Raw genomic sequence first — 23,776 nt, 5'->3', positions numbered from 1 at the left:
TACACACATTATATTGTTCCAAATAATTAGCAAATCTGAAAATGATTCCTTATGGAAATTATGTTGTAACAATATGCAGATGTGTGCCAAATACTTTAGAAAAGGGATTTCAAGCTCTATGTGTCACTAAAATGCCACCGCTAAAACTCCACTGACTTACTGTGACACCATCAAGCCTCACATGGCTAACGTCCTTATCGCCAAGGCTGGCCATTTCTCAGATTCAGCCTGTGGAGCCATAGTTTGTCTTATTTAGTCTACAGCCTTCCAAACCACTACTGCACTCAAATGGAAGTTTGCTGCAATTGCTATGAGCTGACAACAGATGGTGGTTTCTATGTCCAAATCCTGGTGGTAGAACTACTGTATCCTGGACACAGCCTGGACCTTGCAGTAGTAGCAGTATAACGTCCCTTAAGCATCCAACATGCTTTCAGCCCCTTTCCTGAGTCTGTTGATTATACTTGTGGTTGCCTGCCATTCTTTGGTTTTGCTTTATCAATATCAATGCTTTCAAGTTGACTCTGTTGACTAAAAACTCCCCTTCTCGCTTTTCCATTGCCAGTGAGATTGCAGCGGAATGGTTAATGGGTTTGGGCTTGTTATGGAAAAAGTGAGCTGATGTTTGCAGGGCATTTCATGTTTCATGTTTTTTGTTATTTTTGGGTTTATAATCCATGCAAATCATTTCCATGCTTCGTCCTCCCATTCACCCCCCTGACCAAGCGTCAGTTGACTGTTCCAATCCCTCTGTTTCTGCATTAGCAAAAAAGAGCAACTTTCTGCAAGATTAATTGCAGTTGAGTTTATTGCCCTAATAGAAAGAGAATTTTTATGCTTGTTTGTTTGTTTGTTTGTGTTTTTTGAGAGAAGAGGGCCCATCGAGAACGGCTACAGCCAAAAGCAAAGTGTAGAATTCAGAGGTCTTTCTGAAAGATAACGGTTTTAAAATGAAAGATTTAAAGGACAGTAATGTAACAGGACACCAGTGTTTTTTTCTGAAAAGGTATTTCACTATTATTGCATCAAAGTGGTAACCTGCCATAAAGTGTGAGGGGAGTAACAGGACTAAAGTTAAAAGTGACTTGAAAACATGTTTTGCCCCAAATTTATACTAATTTATCACAAATTTATGTGCGCTCTTTTTAGGGGAAGAGCAGAATTGAAATTGTAAAGAAATGGACCTCACTTCCTGTTTGAGAGCAACAGGCTCCAGGCATTCCGAGGCAAGACAAGGCCAGAGCTAAGCAAAACAGAGCCTTGGGCCACTCTGTGGGAGTTGGGGGGTTGCGTAAGTGTGTGTCTCTTTCTCTCCCCATCTAGGAGGACACGCAAGAGAGCCGTCTCAGCTTCGCAGCCAGCACAGGGAAAGAAGGCAACATGTCCAAGGGGACCAATCACGCGGCCCCAAATGTCCAGCAGGGACAGGTCTCTGGCCTGGCTGGCCACACCCCTACCACCTGCAGGAGCCCAGAAGAGATGAGGAAGATTTTCGTCGACCGTGCTAAGAAGATTGACACCATCTCGCGAGCTGCGTTTCCTCTGGCGTTCCTGTTTTTTAACATCTTCTACTGGGTCCTGTACAAGATCCTGCGATATGAGGACATCCACAAGGCCTAGAGATGGGGCCCGATGGAATGGGTGGGGGCCTCTGGCACAGAGCCTGCAAACCTGACAGGCAGTTATACACACGGGACCGAGGGGGCTCCGGACCTAACGACACCCCACACTGAGCATGAATATGTACCACTGCCAGATAACCAACTTGATAAGGAGACCAAACGGTCAGCTTCCATAGTTGTGCTCCCCATCTTCTTTCACACACTCGCACAGTGAGACACAACTCCACACTATGCAACTGAAAGACAATTCACAGAGGCTCTACACCACACATCCCCAAAACACACAAACACAAAAACACACCATTTGCTCAGCACCTTCTTGTATGAGGGAAGCACATGTATGGCTTCCTTTCACAGAGACGCATGTATCTCAGAGGCTTCTCATCTCATGGCTGACCTTCAGAATTTAACTGCCAGTGTGGAGTCTATTGGTTTTAATACAGCAATGTTAAAAATAGCTGTTCTATGACCATGAAATCGGAGAACGACCGATCCTGCACTTCATTATAGCATTAGACCTCAGTTGCAGCCTTGTCGCAGATACAAGCCGCCTACATGAAAGGTTCACTAATTGTTTGTTTGTTTGTCATAATTGTACATATGTTTTATTTTGCCTGAATCTAGAAGGTTGGTGAAGATGATTCAGGAGCTGCTGTATTACTATGGGCCCAACCGTGGCTTACGGCTCATGGCTGAAAGTTCATGAATATCAGTTGGGTTTACATTTCAACGCATGCAGCGCTGTCTCCGCAGAGAGGATCACTGCGCCGGTGAACGGCAGGGCCGCATTGTCTCTGACCACAGCAGTGTCACTGTAACATTCCCACAGATGAGCAGCCCAGTTCAGACATAACCTGAAATCTTTACCGCTCGATACATTAATGCCAGGCACTGAAAATCCAGCTGTGTTGGGTCAATTTGCATATTATCTAATGCTGCTTTTTCTGGTCTTAAATAACAGGCTAATGGCAGAAAGAACCAAACCTTCCTTAAGAAGAAACAATGTCATTTTGTTATGGCATTTTTCAAAGAGGGAACATCATTTTTAAGACTTAGACTATTGTGTTATAGAGATCGGTCAGTGAGTTTGAGTGAGTTTTTGATCAACTTAACCGACAGCTGCATGTCTGGTGAATATAGAATAGTGAGAATAGTGTGAAATTAGGTATAGATAAAAAGCTTACCATTAGAAAGATAATGACCATATCAAATGAATGAATGCATTCCTGATATTAAGTAACCAAAATACATATGAATTTTACCTTCTCTTTATAGAGGAACTGTGTTTACTACAGGACAGAGATAGTCTAAAATCCATAGTCAGGGTTTTCCCAAGCAAGGAGAGAGAGTCGAGTAGAACTGCCTTCCAAAAGTACACAAATCAACTCATTTCAGCTGACACATTTTCATAGGAGAGGTGGAGTAAAATTAAATAAACATATTACACATTGCATTACAGTCTATAATCATCAAGAGAAGGCAGCAGATAGGCCTGTTTGCGCAAAGACTTTGCAGTTTCTCTATTATTATAAAACGCCTTTGTGTTTTCCTTCATTCACTAATTCACTTTGATAGGTTTCAAACTGCTCTGGGCTTTCATGGTAATGAAATTCTTTTTTACACTTTCTGAAGCCAAATTTTAATTCGATCATCTGTGTCATGTAATATGAGAGAAAATACAGTGTGCACATGTTCTTATAGTGGCAGCTGGGATAGTGATAGATTTTAAAAATACACCACATTAGTATTAGACAAACATTCACACTGCAAGGAATCCTTATATTTATAATGCAATAGATGTTTAATAATTTATTTTGTACAAAATCTTCAATATTATGCATGTATTGTGATCAATATTGATGTATTTTATTTTCAAAATGTGAATTCGAACTTGCAAGTATTCCAGTCAGAGAGAAAAGGCGAAACGCAAATATTATCTTCCATTTACACATGTAAATAATTGTCATATGTCTAATAAAGTTCCTGCTGGAAACAAGTGCTAAAAAGCATTCTTACGAACTAACGTGACCTTTGTGTGTTTCACTCGTCATTGGAGGGTTTCGCCAACTGCGCAAGTGATCGTACGGAGTTTTCACACGGATATTGAACCGTCGCTGGAGAGTTCAGTGTGCGCCTGGAGCGTGAAGGACGTCGGTCCTGGTGAGAAACAGCGATAGTGCGTGTTTTTCTACCCCCCCACCCGGGTTTACATAGCACCTTACTGCACGCCCCTTCCTGATGCTGAAACTCCCTTGGCACATGGTACTTAAAGCGCAGGGCTCCGCCGGGGACGCGTCCGGCATGGCTCTACACGGGAAAGTGGCGCTGGTCACCGGTGGCGCGCAGGGAATCGGGAGAGCTGTTGCAGAAACCCTTCTGAAAAACGAAGCGAAGGTCGGTAGCTCAAATGATTGCCAAAGGCTTCCTCTTTTTAACATTTCCTGTATCTATTCACTAGACCTTTGAGTAAAACGTTTGTTTGTTTGTTTTTAAAAGTTTTCCCGGTCGCGTAGCAGGGACCTATATGCTGTCCGAGATGTCTGAACAAAAAAATCCTTTACTTGTATGGCAGATTGATCACTTTATGTGGTATTCAGGTTTCACTTGTAGATCTAAATCAGTCCGTTGGAGAGATGTGCAAAAAAGATTTAGATCAACAGTACGGTGAAGACAACTGTATTTTCATCCAATGTGACGTGACGGACCGAGGAAAACTGCAAGGTAATAGATGCCATCATTTAGAGCACACTTGGCCACATTCATAAATAATCTTGGTGTGAGACTGCTGCTTCTGGATCTGTTTGTCTTTTAGTAACAGAATGATAAAGGGCCGTAATGAACGTGGGAAAACTGATCTTAGATCAGAGTTCCTACGTGCATTGCATGTACAGGCTAGAGTTGTCTTTACTTGTGCCAACTGCCTGTTTTTCTAGCCCTAATCAAAACGTGTCTCATCCTTTTCTGGCTTGGCACAGTATGAACATATTTCTTAGGTAGTCTGTTTATCCCTTTTTTAAATCCCCCGAGCACATGTGCAGTGAATCGTCATAAAGGTGTGATTGTTCAGCGCCGATACAGTTCTAGAGTTCCTGGGTGTCCGAGGCAGAGATTTCGGAACGTTCTGTGGACGTTCTGAGATTAGATCCCTTCAAGGCTGTTTTATGTGGCCTGAGCGCATGATCCGACTGCGGCTCCGCTTTGCTGTCATTCTTTCGTTCCCCGCATTTGTCTGTTGTTAGTAAGAGGAGACCGTCATGCAGCCTGAGCTGAGCGTGCTTCTGCAGTGTGGGGTACACCCCAGTCTTCGCTGCATGTATGAGCACACGGTACTTTCGGGGGTTTAGCTAGCTGGGGAGAGGCGAGAGGGCAGCAAACACCGCCCTGCCCCTTCAGGTGGCCTTCCAGGGCGCTTCCAAGGGGCAACATGCTGATTGGCTAAAACCTCTCCTAACGTTTGACCTTCTTTTGGTTGATGTTTCAGAAGCCTTTCAAAGCACGGTTGAGAGGTTCGGAAGACTGGATATCGTGATCAACAATGCTGGAATTAACAACGAGAAGAACTGGGAGAAGACTATCGAAGTGAACCTCGTAAGTTCACCGCGGTAGCGGGCGAGCGTTTGGGAAGAGTTCGGCTCTCTTGCGAGCGCTGTGCTGATTGCGTTTGTCCTGATTTACTGTTTACACAGCCCAACCTGGATCACTTACTGCTGCAGGTTGCAAATGCTATTGCCTAGTGTTTAACAATATAAATCAGTGACTGTCACATACCACAAGCCTCCTCGCGTAGTCTGGCTCAGATTTCAGGGCTGAGATTCACCGATCCAGCAGAGCGGTGGGGCGCAAGAGCTCAGAGTGTTTAAAAGGTGGAGATGGACCATCACAGTGCCACTGGGGAACTGCACACAAAACTGTTAGCGAGCACGCGAGGCATAATTACGCACGCATGTGCCATAATGACCGGAAGTCGTGACCACAAATCCGCAGCACCTGTGGGGTTAACGCAAGCCCGGACTTTGGCATCTGAGCAGGAGCGTGAGACGGATTTGATATGTTGCCACGTCTAGAAATATGTTACTAGCTTCAGTGACCAATCGCTCTACAGTCTACGGTATCTTACACTGCCCAACCTTATCGGGAGCGCTAAAATGACCCCTCCATGAAGGCACACCTGAAGTTTCATTTGGAGTTAAAAGACCAAATAGGATGTGATGTTTGTGTGTGTGTGTGTGTTAACAGCACTATATACGTGTGTCTGTTGCAGACATCTGTTATAAAGGGCACGTATTTAGCACTGGACCACATGAGTAAAGAGTATGGGAAGGAAGGAGGAGTCATCATCAATGTGTCATCCATGGCAGGTAATCACTTAAACTCACAACTCCTGATTATTGAACAGATGCCTAATTGGATTGACTAGTCGATTTGGCGTGTTGTCAGTGAAAGCTATAAATGACAGAAAAGCACATCTGAATCGTAATGTGGAGACGTGATCTGTACTTCCAATGTGTGAACAGTATATGTCTGTATTGAATTGTCGACAGTCATTTGACTGTATTTATTGCTGGAGTGTGTTCTGCGGAGCTCGCCAGCCGTGTTCACACTGGGTTTCTGAGCCTCACACATATGCAGCACTGATATTGTACCTGGCTGGTTGGACCTCATTGTGAGACTGAGAAAACTGCCCTGCTAATTCCATTTGGGCTCCTTAAAGAAAGATCTCCCAAGATCCATTGATGCACCTGCCAAAATGAAGCAGAGGTTGTAAATCAGGGATTTTTCCTGTCTCTGTGCAATGTGAGAGGTTACATTGATGCTATTGTGCTGTTGGCTACAGAACAATATATTCTAGATATATTGAGCAGACTAATGGTTAATGTGGTGTGTGTGTGTGTGTGTGTGTTAGGGTGGTGGTAGTAGTGGTTATACTAATAGTAATTGTCATCATTAAATGTGCAAGATGGCATTTTTTGCACATTCCTAATTATCTTCTTACACACCAACTTTGACAAAAATGCTGCCCTAGGCATTTAAACACAGCTGTTATTCTGACAAAGTTGTTTTTCAACATTTTCTATTTTATAAGACAGCTGCAGGCCTCTCAGCCCATAGATAAACATAACTCGGTCATTTGTTCAAGACCTGTAGCTAAAGCTTACTTGAAATTAGGTCAAGTTACCCTCTCTTGTCTTTATCTGTTCCATGAAACTCTCCTGTCATTATGAGATCTCTCTGCCGTGTAATTACGTAACCTCTGGCCATGTTATGTGCCATGAGTTCCATTTCTAAGTAAAAGGAGAAGTGTGCTCACTATACAGCAGTTGTCATGTGGGTTCTAAACTTTTTCTGAGAGCCCACCACACTGCTTCTGCATTTCGGACTTTTGTATACATGCTCGCCGAGGTTGTAAACACAGCCCTGTGACTCAGTAAACCAGTGTGTCATGGGGTTAACATCACGCTCACGAAGGCTTGCATTTTCCTCCTGAGCAGATGAGCGAGACTTTGTTAGACAAAGCAAGACATTCCCTCTAAACACGCTTCAGACAAGTTCAAACAAGCGCAGGCAGAAGGGACCTTTACACGGTCCGAGACTGCAACAGCACTGTCCTTAGCACAGGCTGTGAGGAAATCAGGTTATAGGCAGAGGGGGGACGGTTTTGATTTGTACAAAGGTTTCTATGTACACATACACACACAAACACACCCACACCCACCTACGCACACATACACACACACACACACGCACGCATACACATGCATGCACATGCGCACGCACACACACACACACTGCTCTCTGCACCCTGCCAATCTTTTGACTGCATTTGGAGTTTTCAGTAGTACTACACTCATGACTATTGAACAGTAGTGTTGTTATACTGTAAATTGTAGATAGTTGTTTCACTCTCATGTAAAATCCAGTGACCAGTGACTGCTGGCTCATGTTTCGTCCGTGTTTGACACACTGCTTGTTACTGGTGTGTGACGTGTGCTGGTGGGTTTGGGTGTGAAGAGCAATGCTTTCCATGCTCTTTTGCAATAGCAGCATTACACACGCTGTCCCACACACGCCGTCCCACGCACAGGCCCCGCACACAATCCTGCACATAATCGCACACAGCTGCACACGCCTTCCCCTACAATATCCTGCACAAAATCCTGCACACAGCCCCACGTCACCCCACACACATCCATGCACACAATAGCACATGCCGTCCTGCAGACCATCCCGCACAGGCATTCATATTCTGCTTCTCAGACCGAAGCGCATGCAGCTTCCTGTAGCAGGAAGCTGTAAACATGTTCTTGGCATGTTGCTTGTCACACACACGGCATCCCACATGCAGCCCACAAGCCGTCCCACCTTCACCCTGCTCTCGATCCTGCGCACCGTCCCACACACCGTCATGCATGTCGCACACTACCCTGCAGGCTTTCAGAGTTGTTTGGTTTACTCTAACATCTATTTTATTTTACTGTAACAACTTCAAACCCTCACACTGACACACAGCCTGCAACAGACCAACCCGGGAGCACCGCTGGTGGAGCTAAACACGCAAAACACAGACTTCTATTGTGTGCGTGAGGATTAGTCCGTGGGGTCTCGTCAACATCGTTTTTAGGTTCGCTCACCTAGAACACACAAAGAGCTCTGTAGCTATAAACACAGTTCTTACATGTCCCCAGTGATCATTTCAGGATTAGCGAAGGTTATAAATTTGTGTATCATGCCAAAGCTTCAAGGTATGTAACCAGCACACTACAATGCAGGGATAAGAGACAAAAATCTGCACAGATCAAACAGAAGGTTGATGTTCATTACAGCTGGTTGAAGCAGGAGAAAGTATAAAAAAATATTGGTGGGTTGCTTTTATATGGATCCATAAAACTAGTGGGCTGTAAAGTGGAGAGCTTTGAGAAATGATCTGTAGCCTCATTGTGTTTGAACACTCGGTTTGAACACTGCGGCCAGTAAGGATTTTGTGCTGGAATTAAAAGAGAAGATCAGAAATCTTCAGTCTTGGCACATTCAGATTTTCCATGACGGAGGCACAGGGAATCAGAGTTGCTGTTCCACTGCGGCCCCTGCGAGGATGAAAACCACGCTTTGTAAAGCCAAAGAAGTCCTGTCTCTACACCTCCTGTTATCTTTAAACTGCATACTGCATTAAGCTGGTTTCTCTGAGATGCCACTAAGGCTTTTAGTGTGCCCTAGAGTTAATTCATCTTTGCATTTGTGTCTTTTTTTAATACATCAGCATTCCTGCATTCTCCCCATCAGCCGGTATACACAGCCACCAAGCATGGAGTGATCGGCTTCTCCAGGGCTATGGCTGTGAGTGCATGAGTCCATCCTCACCTGCTCTGACGAATAGCTATGAAACAGGCAACTATAAAACCATGCAGAAGACACCATACAGACACTACACAAGAGACCTTATATGGCAGACATTATACAGCAGACAGACATACAGACACTAAATAGCAGACATTACACAGATGCTGTACAGTAGACACTATACAGCAGACATTAAACAGCATACACCACACAGACTCCATACAGACACCATGGAGCAGACACCATACTGCAGATGTAATACAGCAGACACCATACCACGAACATTATACAACAGACACCTTACACACACCACATAGACAGCATACAGTCACTATACAGACATACAACAAACACCATACAGACACAATTAAGCAAACATTAAACAGCAGACAACATACAGACACTATACAGCAGACATAAAACAGCATGTACTATACAGACACAAAATAAGCACCACACAGCAATCACAATGCAACAGACACTATACAGCAGACAGCATACAGACACTATACACTGGACACTATGCACACACTATATGGCAAACATTTTCTGCAGAAACATTTCAGCAGGTATTATATGGCAGACATTATACAGCAAATATTATATGGCAGACAATATGCAGGAAACAACATACAGACATGACAACTATTAAGGCTATTGATGATTCATGGTACAATACAGACACCATACACCATAGAGACAGCATACTGCATCCACTATACAGCAGACACCATACAGTGTGGCAAGTCGAGCCTATTATGAGAGCTGAAGACTTTTGGCAATGGGACAGTTCAGCACTCAGGAGAAGAATTCAGCCTTAAACTAAGCTTCTCTGACAGCTACAAACAGACTGAAAATATTTATCAACAGAGGTACGTTTTAAAATAAAGTTAAAGCAATGAAGCCAGGAAGATGCACAGACCAAACTAATTAGTTTTTGACCTAATTGATCATTATCAGGTGTTGGTCATAAAAACATTTCAGCAATTAATGCTATTGATGATTCAGTTTGAAATAATGTATTCTTGAATAATAACTACCAATTCAGTAACACTTTGTATTAAGTTTTTATAAATAATAATTAATCCTAGTGAATTCTGATTTTTCAAACTATGTTAGTTTAAAGAGACTGCATGCCTTAAAAGAAGGAGGCAACTTCATTTACTAACAGCTGTGAATTCACCTCAGAGTTCACATTCTGAAGATGAGCGAGTGAGATGAAAGATTTCTGATAACATCACCCTCTCCTCTGTCTGCGAACTGACATATTCTTTGCGGAGTGTGTGTTGTTCACGATGACCCTGTCTGGACCGGTTCCTTACTCTCGGCAGGACGCGTCGGAGCAGGGACAGTACGGCGTGAGGATCAACACCTTGTGCCCAGCCTTCGTGGACACCCAGCTGCTCCGCACCGTCGAGCACGAGGAGACCATGGGAAAGTTTGTGAAGTTCAAAGATGAGTTCAAAGAGAGGATGGATAAGTTTGGCGTTCTTAAGTAAGTTCTTAAGTAAGCACCTCCCTTGGAAAGCTGTGCTCTGTGTGTGATTTTTAATTTTTTTTATTTCCTCCTGAAAGATGTACCACCCGTGTACCTCTGCACTGTCAGCCCGTCACTGCACTTTGTCTCGACTGAACCACTGATCTCAGTCCCAGATTGCATTAATGTGATTTACAAAGCATTTGTATTAATACACAAACTCCACTGTCGCTGGACTATATATGAAAGGCCTTAAATCATGTACAACTGCCACTGTAATTAAACTGTGGGATTTGTGACATGACCATGAATGATGTATACAGCGGACAAAGAAACAGCTGCTTATGGGTTCCCAAGCTTGGGAATGCCTGAGTGTGATTGCCAGTGTTTGTGTAAATACAGAGTCCCGTGACTCTGATCTGTGTGGACAGCCCACTCTCAGGCACAGGACATAGGAGCCTTAGTGTAGCAGCCACTCAACATAAACCCAAGCGTGATTAGTTTTAATGTGACAGCATTGATATTAATCATGTCACCATGACTCCAGGAGGGAAGACTGGTCTTTTTTTCTGTACAGAACATTTTATTCCAAGTTTATTTCATTTGCAGCCTCTGTTCATGGAACTGATTCCCAGAACTGATTGTCAGGCAAGGACAGCAAATGCTAGCATGTATCCAAACAGACAATTCCCAGAAGAACATTTTTACGAGGTCTCTTGTGAGCGAATCAGTCAGCTCCAGCCTTTCAGTGCAAAGCAGACCTGCGCATAGTCCAGGTAGCACTTTTCTGCTTCCTGGGTCCTTTTGTCTGTCCTCTGAGACACACCAGCATCTTCAGGATACAGGACACACCTCCATGGGATGGACGAGCACTTGAAACACTCCTTGAGTACTATGATATGCAACATGCTCCCTGACCAGGTACCTGACATGCACTTTAGGCTTTCCAGAAGGTTCCCTTTGAAACCTCAGCTTTCTACTTCCTGCTCCCTACTGTTCAGATGTTTCTTGCTCAGCAACCCTCATAATTTTTCTTTCCCATAATTATTTATTAATTTTCCGAAATTCAGTTATTTTCACGCTTAACGCCACGCCTCGCTAAACAGGTACACAGAAGTTACAAGTGACTGCTTCATTACGGGATTCATACAAACACAGGAAGTCATTTATCTCTGCCCATGTTCTCTGAATCACACTATCTGCACATGATGGCTGATATATATACCCTCCAACAACCAATCACCAGGGAAACCGACATCACTCCGTAGCCACAACACACTATGCCTCGATAGAGCTTTAGTCACTGGATGAGATTCGCGATGGATAACCACAGGAGACACCGGATTCACATGAGTGCGCTTCGTTGTTCTTGTTTTCCACCTCCCCCTCCCTTCACCTGAACTTTCCAGAGAAACTGGAGAAGCGGGTTTCTGCTGGGACTAGACTGTCCCTCTCCCTACGAGCCGGCCCCAGCACCTCCACCCCATCCCACTAGGCTCGCCCTAGTAAAGGCCGGCTCACGCCATCTCCAACGGGGCTATCTCGCGGAGAGCGCTGAGCTCCTCGGTCACCGAACAGGCCGCTCCGCTTGCCTAGCAGAAACCCCGCCCATCCTCGCCGGTCAAAGGGAAGTTTGTAAATCATGCTCTCCCAGTTCTAATAACCGCAGTCCTCCCAATACTGCAGGAGCCTGAGCAGATCTGTCGGGTCCCCGCTGCTATAGCGATGACAACATCGGTAACTGTTCAGAAAACAAGCCTGGACCCAGTGTGTCCAAAATATCCATAATCTCACCCTTCCAGTGCTTACCAACAGTAGAGAGATCAGAGTATATCAGTTCTTCTAATCTATGGTATGTACAAAATGAACGTAGCAGTTCACCTGTGCAGATGGAGTCGGCGCCACGAAACCTCAGGTTTACGAACGCCGTATGCACCAGCAGGAGTGTAGCTGCTTTATCTTCAGATTCCTCTCCATGCATGCAGTTCTTGTTTTGAATGTGTCTATGCAGCTCAGGAACAGGGCTCCACAAGTTGTATTATTTCCCTTCTACAGGCATCCTAAGTACCAAAGTTTTAATTCCCATTCTATTATAATCAGTTGTCTTTTATATTTTTCTTTCATTTGTAAAGCACTTTGAATAGCCTCATGCAGGATATGTGCAATATGTGAACTCTTGCTTGGCCTGAATGGTAATCAGTGTGTACTGCCAGATAGCCATGTGTATAATCCTACCAGGCCTTCTGGGTCAAATGTCACCGTGCACTTAAGCATTTATGTGTACATAATGTACCACCGAGCGAGACAGAGCTTTATACAGTACGGCTGGAAGAGGCAAGCAGGGTAGATGTAGACAAGCGGCTGCTCAGTCAAACCAGCACCCCCTTCCCAGCCCCTTCAACCCTCGTAGGTTCTCCATGAGGTACAAATATTCTAATAGGCAGGCCCTCTGTTTTTGTATTTTTACACTCGTATTGCTGTGACACTAAAGAATGTATACAGTCGAATGAGAGTTCATGTCTAAAATAGCTCCTTCCTTAAAACGGCAGTCCTGGACTTCCCCTCTTCACCAGCACAGCTTGGTGTAAGGTTTGATCTTCCATACCTGATTCAGCTCACAACTTATTTTTAAAGCTGCAAGGTTATATTTCTTGCTTGGCCTGCCTTCAATCCCACACCCTTATATCCAAACCTTTCTACAAAGCCCTCGCCTCCAAACACGTAGTGCTTAGCCTAGCCTTAAATGAGTTACCATGCACGCAGAAAATGCTTGACGGGCAAGAAGGACCACCTCCTAGTAGCAGTTTCCTGATTTGTTTTTCCAACTGGACCATGTGGCTTATCAGAGAGCCCAGCACAGTCACAAGGACATTTTGCCCTTCTCAGAGCACCTGTGATAGTGATAGTGATTAGATTGCAAACACAGTATGGGGTGAGTGTTATTTTAAAAACTGCTTATAGAAGCTTTAATTTGTTTATGAATTCCATCAGGTATGTTAGACCAGGGAAGCTGTTAAAGCACATGGTACAGGCCTGAGAACCAGTGGGCAGATGTTGCTGTGATGGCTGTCTCCGTGTGTCCCCATCAGCCCCTCTGCTAAGTCCTGAGCAAGGTCTGTAGGTCATCCAGCACGGCAGTCAGGCCAGAACGACCTTTTATTCCGCAATGAAGTTAAAGTTGCTGAAAAGGGCGCCAGTTGTTCCTGTGGAGGTAGACAACTGGACCAAGAGATGTTGCTGATTGCTGCTCTTCCAGCCTGTGGGGCGGGGTTATGGTAAAGGATATGGTTACAGCTCCACATGCCTACATCACTAATTTGGTATTCCTTCCAGTTATTAAACAGTGTTTCATTTCGCTCAAAACGTAATGGCCCTATTGCAACCACGAGCAGTATTAGAACACCTTGTCCAGTACATATCGTCAGACAGCCTTTGGTTAACCACTACTGCTGTGCTGTCTGATGCAATGCTTGTTTGTTCAGTCACTTCTTCCACAATTTCCTTCCACAGACAGTCTGCTGTGGTTTTCTGTCTGACAACAAGGAAATGAATGAAATAGACTTGCTGGCACTAATCACAGATACTGCTGTAGCTAATGATTACAAAATTATTTAAAAACTTTCATTTAATAAATTTCACTATATTGTGTACTATATGCCGTGTATACTAAGAGGAGCATTGGTGTTGCTTAAACAAGTGCAGTTGGCAAAGCTTGGGTTGGCATGTCCTCAACAATTGGTTTTGCAAGAACCCACTAAAGATAAGCGCCGTGCCAGGTTTGTTACTGATATTGAACTGTACACTTGGCCTCATTACCTCTGGACAAAACGAGAAATCTGATAAGAGTTGGATTAAAGATTGAGAGAGAATGTACTGCTGCACACTGAATGTTTACTCAGGTTTCAGTCTCAGGTGTGTGTGTGTGTTTGTGTGTGTCTGTGTGTTGGTATTTAGGCCTTCACTGATCGCAGAGGGTATGATGCGCATCATCACAGACGAAAGCCTGAATGGAGCTGTGATGAAGATCACCTGCTCAAAAGGAATTCACTTCCACACGTACGAGCCACTCTCCGCCTGATGCACGCCGCACAGCCAGGCTGCTGTTAGGACTGACAGCTGCCGTGTAATCAGGGTCTGATTCAAAGTTCACTGTGGCCCAAGTCACAAATCCAACAGTCCTACACCAACCAAGACCCTCTCATGGCTTCGGCAGGGGGATCCTAATTCACACAAAGCAGAACAGCGTGACAGGATGACACAAGTCATGATGGCCAAACAGGAACGTCCGTTTTCCACTTCAACACTCGGCTTGTGGCTAACATTGTGTGCCTAAAGAAACTGAGAATCTTACTCTGTGACAAGCTTCCTGCTCATGAATTGCCACAGGAAGGATATGTGGATAATCTTCCTAAGATTCAAATGTTCCCATTCCATGATTTAAGTCAATACAAAAGAGAAAGATATACAAGTATTTTAGTAATGTTTTAATATGTAGAATGGTTCTGTTTGTTTTATTTACTTTTGCTGTAATACCATTTAATAATCACTTGTACAAAGTATGCAGAATGATTGAAACAGATTTTTTTTTTTTTGTAGTAGTCCTTATTTTATTTATTGACCTTAATTAATGCTATATGTTCTTAAACTTACCTCAGTAATACCTTTTAATTGTACTTTCAATATTTTATTAGATCACTTCTGCCAAAGAACAGCTCAACTGTCAACCCAGTGTTTACACCCTGCTGGTTCTGTAAACATCCAAGGCCTATTACAGTTTATGGGATTAAAACCTCCAGAATCAAATCTAAGTTAAATCAAACTGTATAATGACTAGAACAAATGTTTGGACTATCTGAACTTAAATAAATATTTTTAACCTCAAAATGAGAATATTCAGCAGTGCTGGAGTGATTTATCCTACTTTCTTTCTAGAAGACAATGAACACTATAATAATTATAACAAATCTTATATCAAACTACACATAACACATGTAAGATGTTAACGGAGCAACAAACAATTGTCTTTTAAAACTACAAAAAAAGAAAGGAAAAAGCATGTCATGGTAACATTCTAAATGTAGTACTATGTCACAGTTCTTAACTAAATGTTTCAATAAGTCAGTGAGACAAGCAGGAAGTGAGGCAAGCAGGAAGCAGGACAGTGGAATATTTGACTGCTTGGAGTGAGACTAGTGACACTACTGTGTGCACACTCACCTGTAACTCTGATGTTGTAACCTGCCATGTTACTGTCAGGAAGTCGGAAATATATGAGAATCTCAGACTTGTTCAAGAGACTAACTCGCTTCCCCGAGCCGCGTTTCTGAGGCTGTGGACACGCAGACGACGGCATCGGGGGGCCCGTGTGCTGGCTCTCTGAGCAGCTTGTTTTGAGCTAATGGAAGAATGGTAGATTTGTCTAGACTGTGCCAAGAGGTCTTCATTGTGAAGATGCAGGAGTGTCTGAGCTGTGGTCAAACAGGATCTCATAACCTATGTGCCATGAAACTTGTTCATTCTCACACACACACACACACACACACACACATATTTTAGGTCCCAGTTAGCTAATTTATACAAATATTAGTTAATTGACATGGGGTTTAAAAGTGCAATGCCAAAGAATCACTAACAAATATATTAATTTACATTGTGCATTTGATAAAATGATTATAAATTTAAAGCAGTTGATAAGGTTCTTTTTGAGCCTTTGCAAAGAAGACACACACGTTTTCCTTAAGTTTGTCAGTCTGTTCCTGTGTTCACATGTTCAGCCACCCTAAAACACATGTAAATTATTCTATGTTAGGAGTTAAACACCTTTTAATTGGACTTCATAAATACACTACTGGAATACATCTGCATAACTTATAAACATTGTCCCAGTATGGATAACTCAGCTAATTTATACAAATGTTTGTTAATTGACATGTCATTTCAAACTACAATGCCAAAGAATCACTAAAAAAGTACTTTGAATAAAAAGATTTCCTGTGTCACTAAATAGTGAATCTAGTAAATTAAATTATTAAATGATTTTAAGTTTAGAGCTGTTGCCAAAGATGATCTTCCGCCTTTGTAAAGCGATAAAGAGGTGCAGAAATCAAAGCTAATGTTATTGTGTTTATTTGCCAGCGAATGGCATTGTCAGGCCTGGTTCCAACAGGTATGTGGTAGGACAGGCCATGGGGGGTGTGGCCTGTTTACAGCCATGTGTCACAGGTTTCCACGCAGGGCTGCAGAACGCGTTCGTCTGAAAGCAGGTAACCCAAGATCAAGAGAACAGGCTGGGTGTGGCCGTAGGGAACAAACGCACTAATGAAACCAGCCGAGTAGTAGTTATGTAAATTCATGGAAGCCTGATGCATTCTCTGACCTGGTCCGAGGGTGGGTGAGGTCACGCGCTCTTTACGCATTCATACGTCATCAGCTTACTCATAAAATGTGCCATACACAACAAACTGTGATGTCAGTTCCCAAAACCTCAGGCAAAAGCCTCTGATTTAGTGCCTCGAAAACTGACATGTTTCAATTATAAGCTACTTAGCGAGGAAATGAATGTGTGTGTGTGTGTGTGTGTGTGTGTGAGGGAGGGAGGGGGAGGAGGCATTAAAAGAGCTGGCCCCAAGGCCATTCTGGGTGGGGACCAAGCACCAACAGTTGATAAAAACGTGTGTTCTCTGATATTATGTGCTTATTATGTAACTGTTTCCACTTAAGCTGGTATCTACTGTGGGACATGTACACATTTGCCAGCGTGTAAACCCACCGCACAGGAGAGCTGGTACTGCAGCTGAACAGATGGAGATCTGTTAAAGAGTTAAACAGAAATTAAATCAGCTTTCCTGTGAATATATGAATCACTCCACTGAGAAATAAACGTAATAAAGACTTCCCTCATAAGATTTACAGTTCTATGTCCTAAACCTATCCAAGAGTTCCAAGAACTCAGCTGATGGGTTGTCTTATGCAACTTGCTTCAGAACAGTAAAACATAACAAGAACATTTGCATTTCGTGCTTTGATTTCACTAATGGTACTTTCATCAAGTAATCAGTTACAGTAATGAGTATTTATGTGGAATGGGTAGAGCCTTTAAACAATGTATTAACATTATAGAATAAAATTCATAATATATTATGTCCTTAATACATTTAATTGGTGTGTATGTAATAAATGAAAAGAAAATAGGAAATGAGATTTTTTATGCGTTGATCCTGTTGAAACTAGAGATTTTTTTTTAATGTGCCTGAATTATCATTTCCTCACACTATTGTCATAATGTGTTTCCCACTGTCAAACTGTCACACTCCGTATTCCACTTATTGTGATTTGACTTTAATTAGTTTTGCAGTGTCGTAAGTGTGAATCACACCAGAGGTTTCAACTCCAGGGAATTTCCCACACCTACAGGAGGAGGAGTGGCTAAACGTCTTAAAGATTACACTTCAATTTCGAATTAATGCTACCTGGTACAAGTTCTAATTAATAACAAACGGATTACAAAATAACAAACAGATAAGATTTGTGCAGCAAAGAATCAAGATTTAAAGCAATTTAATTCTAGTTAACTAGAATGATTGTTTTTGTCTTAGAGGATTTAGGATCCAATGCAAATTTTGATGTTTTGACTTATGTAGGAGGAAATTATTAGTCATTCATCTCAGACGTAACATGCTCAGTTGTCTGAGTCAAGATGCTTCATCTGGCTTAAGCAATTTGCAAAGTAAGGAAAGCAAACCCCATACTGATGGATGTGTTTACCCAGTGATAATGTAAATACACAGAGAACCGTACTGGGTGATAATGTAAATACACAGAGAACTGTACTGGGTGATAATGTAAATACACAGAGAACCGTACTGGGTGATAATGTAAATACACAGAAAACCGTACTGGGTGATAATGTAAATACACAGAGAACCGTACTGGATGATAATGTAAATACACGGAGAACCGTACTGGGTGATAATGTAAATACACGGAGAACCGTACTGGATGATGATGTAAATACACAGAGAACTGTACTGGGTGATAATGCAAATACACAGAGAACCGTACTGGATGATAATGTAAATACACAGAAAACCGTACTGGGTGATAATGCAAATACACAGAGAACGGTACTGGATGATAATGTAAATACACAGAAAACTGTACTGGATGATAATGTAAATACACAGAATACCGTACTGGGTGAAAATGTAACTACACAGAAAACCATACTGGGTGATAATGCAAATACACAGAGAACCGTACTGGACGATAATGTAAATACACAGAAAACCGTACTGGATGATAATGTAAATACACAGAATACCGTACTGGGTGAAAATGTAACTACACAGAAAACCGTACTGGATGATAATGTAACTACACAGAAAACTGTACTTAACACAAAAGAGTCACTTGCACGATCAAGAATCTTCTCAATTACAACATGTGTAGTAATCAGTCAAATACAGATCTGAACAAAACATGACCAAAAAACAGCATTTTGGAACAGGATATCGTGATCTTTGGCATTTCTGGATGTCATCCTTGCATCCAGTACAGTACGGAGGTTCGACCAATCACAGCTCTGCTCCAGACACTGGTTACTGACCTGCTTTTTTCTGTTTGATCAGTTTTGGCTTTTGTGTAAATATTTTAATAGGTATCAAACATAACTATATCAGAAACTATTGACAGATCTGATACCTGACCTGAGACAGCCACTTACAAATCCCTATAACGAATAGGGTTGAAATGAATGTGTTCGTTTAAACCAGATCAACAGTAAAATAGGACATGGGAGTAGATTTCGGTGTGTGTTTGCGTATATGTTGTAGAACATGGACTTTAAACTGTAGGAACAGAGACAGCGGATGTGTCAAGCATTGAGTCACAGTTCATGGAATGAACCTAATGTACTCACAGATGTTGAGTTTCACTGAATGAACACATATAAAAATATGTCCATTATCGTCACAAACAACAGGGATTGTGCATAACAGCAGTTTCATTAAAAGCTCACAGAAAACATCAGATGACTCAAAATCATCACCACTAGTTGCAACAGACAAAAAAAAAAGAAAGACACTGTTACATACACACATACGTGTAAAGCTGCTTTGTGACAGCAACTTTTGTAAAAAGCGCTATATAAATCAATTTAACTTGACTCACATGCACACACACTCGTGTCATCGTGATGGTGTCTCTCTCACACACACACAATCATCCTGAGGGTTTCTGTCTCTCTCTCACACACACGCACGCAAGCACACACACACAGACACACACACACACACACACACACACTATTAAATTATTATTATATACTCTTCAGCTTCCCTTTCATTATTACACTCTTTCATTATTAATCCGGTCAGATCAGTAACTCTCATTAATTCAGAACTTTCTCTCAGTTTCACCCAAGGTCTACGAACACAGTGCACTTTGTTGATTACCAACGACGTGGGCCAGGGTGCATCCCCTCCCCTGCCCTGCAGGTCTGACGTGATCGCGTGTGTTTGTTTTACAAGTCCGGCTCTCAGCACGCCGGCGCACTCGCCCTTACCCTCCTTCCCAGTGATAAGATGTTATTGTAGGGACTCCCATGAGGTTGAGAAAACTCCATTGACTGGCAGGCACTGAGGTTCTGGCCACATTCCAGCAACAATAGACTGGGCTTTGATTGGCAAAGAAAATAATCGCAGGGAGGGGTGCACATTTCCAATCAAGAACCCAAGAGGAAATTCATTTCAGAGCAAAACAATGCAATGAAATGAAGTGGGTGAATTTTGAATGGTTTGAGAAAGGGTCTCTGAGGTGGTGTACGAGCAGGCCAAAAGGCAACAGAAATGAAGGGGAGATGCATGGATCGTTTAAAAGAATTCGTTCATAATCTATGTTTCTTTAAACAAAGGTCAAGCTGAGGACAGTGTAACCATCCACATGTTCTAAGTATGAGGTTATTCAGAGTTGACAGTTGATTGGACACAATGGCTATAAGCAACCATAACCGCCCAGCACCGCAGCCTTTGTATTGGGATTTTTGGTTACTTTCTGAGCTCATTTGGCTCATTTTGGTTTATGCACCTCGTCTGCCCCCCTCCAACAGGCCCTCATTAACTTGAATGATGAGCCCAATTAGTCTGGTGTGATTCAGGCATGGCTGAGACCAACCAATCAGGAAGGAAAGGAGTTCAGTGGCTCGCATGAGATATGGGTAATTAAGGGTGAAAATGACCTCTTAATGTTGAAGTTGGGTCTGGCATGCTTGCTTAGACATGCATGCGCACACACTCCCTCTATATCCCCCCCCCCCCCCCCCCCCCCCCCCCCCCCCCCCCCACCCCCCCCCCACACACACACACTCACACACTCGCTCTCTCTCAGCGAAGGCACTGAGTGGATAGCACGTTTCAAATGCTACCTCTCATCCAGTGTCAACTACAACAACCTGGAGGCAAAGATGTAAACTGGAAGCCTGGCTGTGAAACTCCTGCTCAGTCTCCTGCCCGCTCAATGTGCACGGTTCTCCCACAGAGGTTGTGATGAATAGAGGCCCATAATTCCACAGTGCTGAGGAGCACCAGACCAGGCTAATCAGGAGTAGCTAACGACACATTCACACCAGCTAAAGGGACCCTCTGTTTTTTCGTCCATTTTTTACACACATGATTATGATTGCAATGATTAGGAGTAGCTTAATAGGACACGTAATACCCCGCGTTCCTCATGGGAGAAAGCACCGCAGCCTGGAGTAATTACATCATACATTATGCTACATGCGAGTGTGGCGTGTGTGAGACAACATACTCTGAATGACAAAAGAGGTAGAAAGAACTACTACTAACACAAACACACACACACAAACACACACAAACACACACACACAAACACACACACACAAACACACACACACAAACACACACAAAAAAGTCTGGTAAGATCAATGCACTGAGGTGGTGTGTTTGAAAATATCTTTTAAACAGCAAGATCTGATTCAGAGACTGTTTCGCAGAAACAACATCCAAGATGGAAATTCTCCAACCACAAAATCAGGACACAGAGCGAGAACTGGCCAGCAGTGTCAGTTCAAATGAACAAACCAAAAAAAAACAAAAAACAAGGAAGGTCTACGCCTTTATTCCAGGACCAGGAAAGACCAAGCAGAGGCTTAGACAAGCTGAGTGCTCAGATGGAGGATTATATTTCACGTCTACAGCGCTTGGCAGCTGCTCTTATCCAGAGCGACACACATACCGATCAGTAATAACAGTATTTGTGCTCCCTGGAAAGCGAACTCACAATGTTAATGTTATAAACACTGTCCATGTGTGGGTGCATTACTTTGAATCGTCACTCCCTTTTCAGTAAAATCCCAACTCTTAACTCTAGTTTACACACCCTGCATCTACACACACACTAATGATTATGATTGCATGTTGTGTATGGAATCCCCTGCTGTAAACATTGTATATGATCAGTCAACACCTCAGACAAAACCCCTGACTGGAAACACACCGGAAGAGCAGGGTGTCGTTAAGGTCTTTACCATACTAGGCACTGACCTGCTGCGCTGTATCCAGCTCAGCTCCGCTCATTGGTCATCATATAGAGATTAGGCTGGGGTCAGAGCGGTCTCAGATGGGGGATGTGGTCCCCGCAGGGCTGGACTAGGAGCCTGTATCTTACCACAGTGAGCTCCAGATCAGGCTTATCCTGTACTGAAGTCACCATTCCGGTCTCTCCAAGGAATTAGATGATCACTTTTAAAAAATCCAACTGTACAGGATTGGTCTGTATTACAGGAAACCCCTGGATGAGGTTACTGCCAATAAATGGGGTTCGACTAGTTGTTAGCAATAAGGGTAAAGAATAGGCATAGATTTCTTTTGTCAATAAACCAGATTGTTTAAATCATTTGTTCACTACAGTTATGGCACTAAAAGTGTCCTGTTTGTGTATTTTTTAAATCAATTTAGATGAAGATCAGATGTTTTAGGAGATATCCATTAATAATCTCAGATACAATCAGGTACAGTGGATGAATAATCTCAGATACAACCATGTACAGTCTGTGAATAATCTCAACTACAGTCACGTACAACCATAATATCAGCTACGACCATGTAGTTTGTGAATAATCTGAACTACAATTATGTATAGTCTGAATAATCTCAGATACAACTATGTAGTCTGTGAATAATCTCAGCTACAACCATGTATGGTGCATGAATAATCTCAGACACAATCATGTACAGCCCATGAATAATCTCAACTACAATCATGTACAGTACATGAATAATCTCAGATACAACCACGTAGTCCATGAATAATCTCAACTACAATCATGTACAGTCTGTGAATCTACAATCATTTACAATCAGTGAATAATCTCAGATACATTGCATAAAATTTGTACATGATCTCAACTACAGAACATGGGAGAAATCTTTTATTATATACAGTGCTGGACCAGCCAGGTTGCATTTCTTACACACACAGATATTTGATAAACCAGGGAAGCTGAATGCTGGGTAAAAAGGTTTGTAGACCTCATAGTTAATAATGTTTGCCTAGTGGAACATTCAAGGCATATCCTCTCTGAATGACATAATACACCATCAGCTCTTGATCTGAGGTCAGTAAGCATATTGCAATCAGGCATGTCTTGGTTTACACACATACACGCATATGCACACGTTCTATTTCTATTTCTTCCAAAATACAAATAAAACATTAAAAGTCTGGAATAAAAGCCTCTTGAAAATATATCTATGACCCAACACATCTGTTTGCAAAATCAAGCCATCTGTAAAACTAATCTAATCTAAGCACACAAGCTCTAGACCTCTGTAAAGAGAAAGGTCTCAATCCGGTCAGCGTTCAGGTTCGCACCATCTATGTGCAAATGATACCAAACCATTTATCAATAACTTCAACAGCTGTGTTTAATATTCTGCACATCATGCATGGCAGATCTGAGCCGCTTACTCAGACATGCTGAGGGTCTGATTACCTCCAGCATGCTGAGAGTCTGATTACCACCAACATAAGATTGAAGGAGGCAGACCAGTCGAGGTTTTAATTAATTAATGATTTTTCTAAGAATCATTACTGAATGCTCTCGAGCTGCTGATGGTGGTGGTGGGGGTTGGGGGGGTTTGAGTAGCTCCCTCACCCCCTACACACACACACACACATACGCACAACAATTATTAACAGAGACCTGAGCTTGCATACGTTCATTAAAACAGCCTTGTCACTCCCTTGTTCACGTGCTTTGAATTAATACATCCACAAACATCAGGTTCAAAAGGAAACTGAATACAAAATAGATACAGACATC

The 23,776-nt window shown here is 42.7% G+C and overlaps 2 protein-coding genes across 3 annotated transcripts in view; both read left to right on the top strand.

Annotated features, from left to right (window-relative positions):
* The window catches only part of glra3 (glycine receptor, alpha 3), a 46,164-nt gene extending 42,558 nt beyond the window's left edge, over positions 1–3,606 (top strand). The window contains exon 9 of the mRNA XM_027021014.2: positions 1,324–3,606. Within this exon, the coding sequence (XP_026876815.1) occupies positions 1,324–1,620 (297 nt within the window). The 3' untranslated portion in view covers positions 1,621–3,606. The remainder of the gene's footprint in view (positions 1–1,323) is intronic.
* A 105-nt stretch (positions 3,607–3,711) lies between these two features.
* hpgd (15-hydroxyprostaglandin dehydrogenase) lies at positions 3,712–15,324 on the top strand. Of its 2 annotated transcripts, XM_027021018.2 has the most exons (8): positions 3,721–3,782; positions 3,895–4,016; positions 4,220–4,343; positions 5,104–5,210; positions 5,884–5,980; positions 8,878–8,954; positions 10,289–10,452; positions 14,389–15,324. In XM_027021018.2, the coding sequence occupies exons 2-8, from the start codon at positions 3,924–3,926 to the stop codon at positions 14,510–14,512; spliced, it is 786 nt and encodes a 261-aa protein (XP_026876819.1). In that variant the 5' UTR covers positions 3,721–3,782; positions 3,895–3,923; the 3' UTR covers positions 14,513–15,324. The 2 variants fall into 2 exon arrangements, with proteins under 2 accessions (XP_026876818.1, XP_026876819.1); XM_027021017.2 differs by having other exon boundaries at positions 3,712–4,016.
* Positions 15,325–23,776: the final 8,452 nt, after the last annotated feature.

This window comes from Electrophorus electricus, chromosome 11, assembly GCF_013358815.1.
Source record: "Electrophorus electricus isolate fEleEle1 chromosome 11, fEleEle1.pri, whole genome shotgun sequence".
Classification (NCBI taxonomy): Eukaryota; Metazoa; Chordata; class Actinopteri; order Gymnotiformes; family Gymnotidae; genus Electrophorus; species Electrophorus electricus.
The sequence above is the reverse complement of the archived record's forward strand: the minus strand, read 5'-3'. Positions and strand labels throughout refer to the sequence as shown.

Bases quoted from the DNA above. Each gene is read 5' to 3' on its own strand.
- hpgd (XM_027021017.2), top strand. From the start codon at position 3,861: ATGCTGAAACTCCCTTGGCACATGGTACTTAAAGCGCAGGGCTCCGCC. The intron at 5,211-5,883 runs GTAAGTTCACCG...TGTCTGTTGCAG, and splicing joins AGACTATCGAAGTGAACCTC to ACATCTGTTATAAAGGGCAC. The intron at 10,453-14,388 runs GTAAGTTCTTAA...GTTGGTATTTAG, and splicing joins GATAAGTTTGGCGTTCTTAA to GCCTTCACTGATCGCAGAGG.